Here is a 9,194-nt window from a genome sequence, read left to right as displayed (position 1 = left end):
ACTTTGGCCCTGTTCTGTTATCGGAACCAGATTCAGAAATGTATATATCAGAGTTGGCCAAACTTCATTTCAGTAAGCACGTTTGAATTCAGGAATGTTCGAGAGCTGCATCTAAATTTTCTAAAAGCCACAAGTTCCTATTTACATCATTATAGAAGTAGTGGAGGAGGTTTTAAATAGAAAGAAATCCCTGATAACTTTGTAAAAAGAGTCTAAACTAATTAATTACTTCCTTTTGGACACTGAATAGTTTTAGTTTACCATATTTCATACATATATTTTATATGCATGAGCTGCACAAATTGCCTGCAAGAGCCGTATAAGGCTCGCGAGCCGCACATTGGCCACAATTGGTATATATATTTTGCATGTGCATATATATATGTATCCATACACACACAAATAGACATGCACATGTATATACATACATACAATCAATCCTCATAACAGAAGAGTATCAATATTTCTAGCAGCTGCTTTCTTAATTTTGCATGAAGTTATCCTGGTTATGAAATCTCATTTTCATATTTGTTCAACTACCTTTCTTCTATAATTCAAGGTAATTTCATATGTTGTATAAAAATTAAAAGCAGTTTTATAGAGTGTTCGTAAGATTATTCTTCATGTCCACCTGTGATTTTTCAATATTGTGAATTCATTGTATTCCTGATTACTTGTATTTACATTCCACAATAAAATACGAGCATATAAAAAGTGTGGTTTCATTTTGGCATGAATGCAACTTCAGTACTTGGTTTAAATTTCACGAAACTTTCCTGAGTCAATAGGTGTTTTTCTAAAATTAATACCATAAATACTTTAATATACACTTATGCATTATTTCATTTAGCCTGTTTATATTATAGACTTTTAAAAATTTAGTACCTTATTCATATTCAGTTCTTGTTCTTCATTTTTAATCTAACTGATATGCAGTTTGAAGTTTGCTCACATGGTATCAAGCTTGTAACAAATTGGTTAAATGTGGTACTTTATGGTATATTTTCAGGAAAAGCTATATCTTTAAATTATAATGTTTTTTAAATGTAGGGTTATGAAAACTATGTCAGTGCTTGCATTGTTATAGTATTCTGTATTAAGTATTAGTCAACTTTTTATATAAACCAACAGATTTTTAACATCTGAGATAAGTATGAGTAGTGTGCTCTCTAAATTTTTTATCGCTTAATATTCAAATTTGGCATCTTCGCTTATTTGTTATCTGATGAAAGGTTTTTACTTGTTTCATTCTCGTTATTCTCCATAATACAAATGAAATAGTTAAAATTATCTTTCAAAAAATTAGCAAAAATATACAAATTTTATTCAGCTTTATTTTCCTAAAATAAACACTTGCATTTATGCTGGAAATAAAGCAAAGATAGCAAATTTTCGTTATTTCATATAGCCCACCAGAGGACGAGCGGTTAAGACACTGAACACTGGTAGTTCGGTCCGAGGTTCGAATCCTGCGAACGGGCTGGCTGCATGGGTGTTTTCATGGTTTTTCCCATGTGTAACGTGTATATGAGCCAGTTTCCCTTAGAAAGTCCTCCACGAAGGCATCCCTTCCCTTAGGCAGATAGCCGTAATTAAATAAACCAAACCAAAACCATTATTGATCTTCATCAGTAACTAATAATAATATATGTAAAACAATAATAATAATTCATAATAAATTCTCCTGGTCAAAAGACCCAAAAAAAAAAAAAAAAAAAAAAAAAAGTTAAAGTGAGACATTGAAATCAAATTATGAGCCATACTGTGCACTTTTATAACAACTTTTCCATATTAAGGAACAAGTAGTACAACAAATTATACATGGCAGTAGATAAAAAAAATAAGTTGCATTTTTTGTTAAATTTTTATAAGACATTAGAATAAAAATATACAAATTGCACCCACACAGAAAAATAATCTTAGTTGTTAAAACTATAGTGTTCTGAAATTATAAGTTTTATAGTAATTAATGTATGCTAATTTTTTCAAATAAATGTATATTTGTGTGCTGAAACAGCTTAAATTAATAATACCATATATATGTTTTTTCAAATAAATGTGTGTGCTGAAATAGCTTTAATGAATAACACCGTATTCATTAAACTATTTAATTTGAATATAAAAAGTTTAAGGGCTATATACAGAAGTCACGTAATATATTTTTCTTATTTATAATTGAACTAAAGAACAAAATAAGGAAAAGATCATTACAAACCTTGTTTTTTATGGAACTCTAAGTTTCATACATTTTGTCATGTTATTATAATTATGGTGAGTCTTTAATCTTAATGTGACTTAAAACTAACTTAAAAGTGAAAAAGAGGTCTTGTAACTTAAAAGGAGGTCTTAAATCTCCTGTGGTGAGAAACAGTTCTAGACATCCTACTTCAGTGAATTTAATATTTTTTTCACATTACGTTATGAATGCATATTCTGTGTTTGCTTAAAATTGATGACGAATATGGCGTAACTTTAGCGACGGTATCTTTGTGCATACGTTTATGTGCTTTTAAATATCTCATCACATAGAAAGATGCACTGCAAGATTTGCATTACGTTTAAATATCTATATAATATGGATATGTTTAAATATCCATCTCAGTAATAAAAGCAAAAAGAAAGAAAGCGAAGTGCAAGCTCTTTGATATAAACAAACTGCTAACAATTGACGAGATACGCAGTTGGAGAACTAGAAATAGAGCCAAAAACGTTTCAGGACTGTCATGTGATATAGTCAATGACAGTAAAGATAAGCATTTTGCGTTATCTATCTTGAGATGCCTGTTGCCGCATGGCTCTAGAAACTTCTGGATGAATTGGTCACAGGGCTTCGAAAATAGGTTTTCGTGTCATAACGAACTTTGCATTTATCTTGCATAACACATCCTGCAGAGTATAAATACGGGTCTGAGAACAAGAGAGCTTGTGAATCAGGTGCCAGACTTTGCATTTAGCTGAATTACAAGTTAGTGTTTATCCTGAGAGAGTGATTTAGGAAACTTTAGAATTTATTCCATGAGCTAAAAGTGAATTGCTAAATATCCCTATTCTCCTTGATTTGTTTTCAGCTATTTTTGTTCTGTGTGTAATAGTATTGTGCCTATTCTCCTAATAAATTGTTCATACCATCCTGCTTATCTGGACTCATTATTTAAAGAAACATCAACAATCCTATCACCTAACTGGACAATGATTATGTATATGATAAATGTGTAATTCACATTTACAGTAGAATAGTTATTATAAAGCATGACTTTATAAATAGATTTAATGTATGCGTAGATTAAGTATAGGATAAATGCATAGCTTAGATATACAGTAGAACAGTTATAACAATTTTATTAAATTTATAATAAGATACATAATTAAATTAAAATGAGACATCCAGATTAGTTACATAAAAATCAAATAATTTGTTATAAATACACAAATTTTAAAAATACTTAAATAGCATAATTTTCTTAAACATTATTTAGTGACTTTTCTTTTAAACTTTTGGCATTCAATTCACTGCAATACAAATGATCATAGCTGGGATCTGAATTAACAATTAATTGATTTAATAAAATAGGTTTGGTATTATTTTTTTCTGCTGTTGAAGGATTTCCAAACTGTACTTTTTTACACACTTTTCGTTTTTTAACTGAATAAAATCTCTTTTGGGGAACAATTTTTTTATTTGTTGGTTCTTTTGAAATTGAAGCATGTGCTTTATCTAACAAAGGAACTTCTAATAAATGTTCAATTGCATTTAAATGCTTTTTTATTTGTGTAGCAAGATTAATGTCCATATTTTCAATGCAGTTTAATTTTTCAGAAATTGAAAATGAAGATTGAATAAGTTCACTAATGCATGTTTTACATACTGTTAAAGATTCATAATTATTCCTAGTAGGTATTCTGTTTAGAGGGCCTTTATAAGGTTCTGTCTTTTTTTCAGACATGATTACAAAATGTATATGTTTACACATATTATTTAAAATAGAATAATCATGGCATGTACATTTATAAGCTTTTAAACAGCATGAACAAAGTCTACAAGTTATGAGGCATAAATCATTACAAACATGATCTCTGATAATTTTATAAGAATTTTCTCCCAGTTCTGATGAAACTTCCCATACATCATCTTTTTTTACACAGTTAGCATTTAAAAGCTCAGCAGCTTTATGACGTTGAAATGTTTTTGTTGTCTTCTTTGTTATTTTTCCTTTCTGATATTTTATGTAAGTGTCAAACTTTTGATCATTGACAAGATTGACTCGATGATACATTTATCAACCCGTTTGGTTTTCTTCCCATCTAAATAAATATATTTTAATTTCCGATGAAATGTTTCAACATACATATTGGTGTTGATTTTAGCCCCTTTTCTGAAACAGTATGCCCACATTTTGGCTCTTTCAAAATAGTATGTCATAAAATATTTATGGAATTCTCACGTGTCTTCATCTTCACATAGTTGCTCAAATGTTTCTAACATTTTGTTGAACATTTCTTCATCTAATTCATACATTAAAGTTTTTAAAGTTTTGTACACTGCTTGTCTTTTATGTTTTGGCACAAAATTCAAATGACCTTTCCATGCTCTGTCCACATGCCAAGCACATAATAATTTTTGGCAAGAACCAAATGTATGCTCCCATGCATTATAGAACATGGGAGCATCATCGCTCATGAAAACCTTTGGCTTGATATCAATGATCTTTTTGATGCAGTTAAAAAAGTTTACCAAAATTTTTTCTGATACTGTTGATGATATTAAGAAAGCAACTGGTATGCCCTCTTCATACTTATCAACGACAAGCAATGTTCAAATCCATAAGCAGAAATTCCATGTGTAGAATCAATACAGATTCTATCAACATTTTTTTTTGAAATTCTGTCATTATTGCTAACATGAAATCATTTTTGTTTACATTTGCATATTTTTCTCCTTGACGTTTATACATCAGAACGGGGTTGAATTCCATTTGCGACATCGTATTAATCCAGGACCAAACACTTGTCTCATCATCTGTTAAAATTAATCCTTTAGAATTAATGCTCAGACCAAAATCCCTCTTAATGTTATGCAGGTCTTTTCTCGTTATTAACTGTTTTGTTTCAATATCATCTCTCGAAGAGAATCTTGCATCTTGCAAAATTCGTTTCTCTTCCATCCCCTGCAATAATTTACCTGAAATAATTTAAAAAGATAATTAGGAGATAAAAATTATATATATTATATGCAAAATAAAGTTTTTCATTTATATGAAAGAAAATTTTATATTATTTTATACCTACTAAATATGAATTCCATGCAAACAATGGTATGATATTAGAATATCAGCTTGCAACTGAAAATTTTTTTTAATGAACATTTCATTGCCCTAATCAATTCTTTCAACAATATATAAAATAGTAAGTGTTTTGAAATTTGAACATCAACTTAAGGAGTACAGCAACTGAGACCAATATTTATCCAGCGCTTTTTGCATTTCTGCCTTATAAGACACAAGCAACGTAAGTTGCAATGTTTCAGGAAGTGAAATGTTGGTACCCTAAGTAGAAGCCGGACATTATAAAATTTGATTTTGAAGCCGCAGCCATCAATAGCTGTATGTTAGAATTTCCCAGTTCGACTATATTCGGTTGTAACTTTCATTTTAATCAATGTTTGTGACATAAGATGAATGGGGAGAAATGGGTGTAACAAAGGAATATAAAGAGAACGAAGATATAAGACATGTCTGTAGAATGATTTCTGCCTTAGCTTACTTGCCAATAGAACATGTAGATGATACTTAGAGCATTGTATAGGAAAAAGCTTTTAGCATTGACAAACTTACCACATTCATTGATTCTTTTGTTGAGTAGTGAATGGAAAATCAAAATATGCCCATTAAAATACGGAATGTACATGGACAGCATCATAAGACAAATAATTCTGTTGAAAGGTGGAATTCTAAATTAAACACAATCACTGGCAGAAACCAGCCTATTGTGCACTTATTAGTTAAAATACTAAAAGAAGAAACACAAAAAAGTGTCTTTTAATTTGAAAGCCAGAGAATTAGGCGACCCTGAAATAACAAGGAAAAAAGCATATGTAAAATTGGATGAAAGAATTAAAAACATCCTAAAAGAATTCGAAACATCAAACAATTTAGAAAAATGCCTAAAATCTTTTAAGTTTTGTAACTAGGTTGGACTAAATTGTAAATTATATTTATGCCTTTATAATAAAGGATAGCTAGTATTTATTTACTAGTATCTGTTTTGTATATTTTACTTCTAATATTTATTTTTACTTACATTAATGCAGCTAATTAATTTTATGATAACTGCACCTGTTCTAATATTTGACTCTAAAATACAGTTTTCCACAAAATCTCTGAAATTTTTATTTTTAGTCTGCTATTTTTTATTAAGTCTGCTGTTAAGCCTAATTTTAAATTTCACACTCGCGTGTTTCTCTCCCAATCTGAATTTTTCATGAATGATTTTCGTTATCAACTTCATTAATATTAAAATTCATTCACTTTTGGAATTTTGAACCACCTGTATATTAATGACAGCTAGAAAGGCTCCAACTGCATAAGTAATTATAGTTTTATTTAAGAGAAATTAATACAATCAAAATACGGTCTAACACATAACTTGCCTGCTATACTTTGCTTTTCTTGTTTAGGAATAGGGAGATGACAAAGGGATTTTTCATGCTTGTAATGTTCTTTAAAATATACAGCTTCAAAACGATTGCCAAAATCTTTTAGTATGACAGTAGCTGTGCAAGAGAAACCTGTTTTGGAAGTCCCTTGTGCTTTTAGCTGTCTTTCACCTTTGCCTTTTGCTTTGTATGTCCCACTTCTATTACAGCAAAACAGCGTCCTGGTGTAATTTTTATGTTTCTGCCCAGATGAATCTACCACAAAATGAGTCTTTGTTTTTCTTTCTTCATCCGATAGCCATGAATAAAAGTCTAATAAATAAATAAATGTATAAATTTTCATAATAAGGGCATCTGATTAGTAAATAAAAATATGCAGATTGCAGCCACACAGAAAAATAATCTTAATTGTTAAAACTATAGTGTTCTGAAATTATATGTTTCAAAGTAATTAATTTGTTAATTTTTTCAAATCAATGCATATTTGTGTGCTGAAACAGCTTAAATTAATAATACCATATATATGGTGTTTCTTCAAATAAATGTATTGCTGAACTAGCTTTAATGAAGCTATTTAATTTTAATGTAAAAAGATTAAGGGCTATATACAGAAGTTACGCAATATATTTTGCTTATTTATAATTGAACTAGGAAAACAAAATAATAAAAAGTTCATTGCATACCTTGCTTTTTTTGAAACTCCAGTTTTATACATTTGGTCATATTGCTGTAATTATGGCAAGTCTCTAAGTGAGATCTTAAATCTCCTGTAGTAGGAAATAGTTCCCGGCATTCGTCTTCGCCGCATTTAATATTACTTCGCCTTATATTATGGATACGTATCCTATGTTTAGCTAAAGAATTTTTTGTACAAAATTGCTTCGTACAATACGTACACGAAAATGGTGCAACTTTATTATTTAAATTCGTGTATTCTTTGTGCATGCGCTTTCAAATATCTTTTCGCATAAAAAGATGAACTGCAAGATTTACATTTAAACATATCCATTTTGATAATAAAAAAAAAGCAATATCCTTGATTTAAACAAACCGCTAACAATTGGCGAGAAACACAATTGCAGTTGGCGAAAAACCAGAAATAGCGCCTAAAACCAAAGAATCTCTTACAGATTCTTTGCCTAAAACGTTTCGGGAGTGTCACGTGGTATACAGCCAATGACAGTGAAGATAAGCATTTTCCTCTTCTCGTCTTGAGACGCCTGTCAGACTCGCTCTCCCTTCTGCTGTCGAGTGGAAAGAGAATCCCGACTGGTTTTCCTAAGGATTTTACTATAGGAGCCTTACCCCTAGCTGGAGAGATAGCTGGTTTCCAACTGCTATTTTGACGTCATCGGTTGCGAGACGGATGACGTCAAAATAGCAGTTGGAAACCAGCTATCTCTCCAGCTAGGAGAGCATAACCGATGAACAGAAGCTGTTATCCAATGAAATTGTGTATCCCTGTAAACAAACTCACGTTGTTCGATAAGCGAAGAGAACTTGAACATTAGCGTCTCGTTTTCGGTTAAAATCATGCAAAGATCAAGTAATTTCTCTATGCGAGAATTGGAAGTTCTTGTAAATTCTCTTGAGAGTTACAAAGAACTTGTTAGTGGAGAATTAGGAAAATCATACGCTAATTTAAATGAACAAAAAGAAGCATGGAGTGAAATTGCGGAGATTCTGAACTCTGTTGGGTTAGGAGTCAAAAGGACCGGACAATAAGTAAAAAACAAGTGGATTGATTTGAAAAGCCGCACAAAAAAGAAGGCAGCGAAAATAAAAAATAATCATTTCGGTACAGGAGGAGGGCCAAGTACGAATATGAAACTTTCATATGTTGAAGAAAAAGTCCTTGCCCTGATAGGGAAGACTTGCGTTGAAGGCATCACCTCATTAGAATTTGATACTAGTGCACAATATATAATAAATGTAAGCATCTTTTGAATTTTATAATGTGTTAATTTCAGATATATAAATAAGATTTTTTTCATGTGTTTGATGTTCAAGATATTACTGATATTCAGGGTGTTTTAAATCTTATTAATGTCATTAATAAATGTGAAAAGCGAGTATGATATTCATAAATAACTGAATTTTCTGGTAAACATTTGATAAAATAGTTATAAGTTACTGAATACTTTTTTCTAGTTTTGAGTGCTTGGATTTAAATTTAACAAATCTGTTATTATTTATTTGAATTAAGTATATAGTTATAAAACTGCAGGTTTTAGTCCCATTTATAATTCAAGTAATATATCCAACATGGGAGAAACTGTAATTTCTTGTATAGTTCAAACGGGCAAAAACTGTAGAAAATCCTCAAACTATTTCCATCTTTCACCTGCAGAAGAATTATATATATGTGTGTAATTTATAAGAATATTTGTGATCCTGCATGAAAGCTCTCCTTTCCTTAAACAGATAGCATTCTTTATGTTTGTCATAATTCAAACCTATTCTGGTGGTTTGTGAATTTCATGACATCTTTTTAACAAGTGTAATAATGTTATTGCCTTATCAAAAATGTAAAGATAATGTC

General features: G+C 30.4%; 1 protein-coding gene and 1 pseudogene across 1 annotated transcript; both read right to left on the bottom strand.

The window, feature by feature from the left end:
- Positions 1–3,314: 3,314 nt before the first annotated feature.
- On the bottom strand, positions 3,315–5,162 carry LOC118205823 (uncharacterized; annotated as a pseudogene).
- Positions 3,315–7,762, bottom strand: LOC118205822 (uncharacterized). The gene is made up of 2 exons (XM_085810970.1): positions 7,336–7,762; positions 3,315–6,964 (listed from the first exon to the last, which is right to left on the bottom strand). The coding sequence occupies exons 1-2, from the start codon at positions 7,595–7,597 to the stop codon at positions 6,600–6,602; spliced, it is 627 nt and encodes a 208-aa protein (XP_085667096.1). The 5' UTR covers positions 7,598–7,762; the 3' UTR covers positions 3,315–6,599.
- Positions 7,763–9,194: the final 1,432 nt, after the last annotated feature.

The sequence above is a fragment of the Stegodyphus dumicola genome, chromosome 2 (genome assembly GCF_044657685.1).
Source record: "Stegodyphus dumicola isolate Sdum_Otavi_A_Nest chromosome 2, ASM4465768v1".
In the NCBI taxonomy this organism is placed as follows: domain Eukaryota; kingdom Metazoa; phylum Arthropoda; class Arachnida; order Araneae; family Eresidae; genus Stegodyphus; species Stegodyphus dumicola.
Note: the sequence above shows the minus strand (reverse complement) of the source record. Positions and strands in the feature narration are given on the sequence as shown.

What these genes read in the sequence shown, in the direction of transcription:
- LOC118205822 (XM_085810970.1), bottom strand. Translation starts at nt 7,597, where the DNA reads ATGCACAAAGAATACACGAATTTAAATAATAAAGTTGCACCATTTTCG. An exon ending in GGAGTTTCAAAAAAAGCAAG is followed by an intron (nt 6,965 to 7,335) that starts GTATGCAATGAA and finishes TTTATTTATTAG; the next exon opens with ACTTTTATTCATGGCTATCG.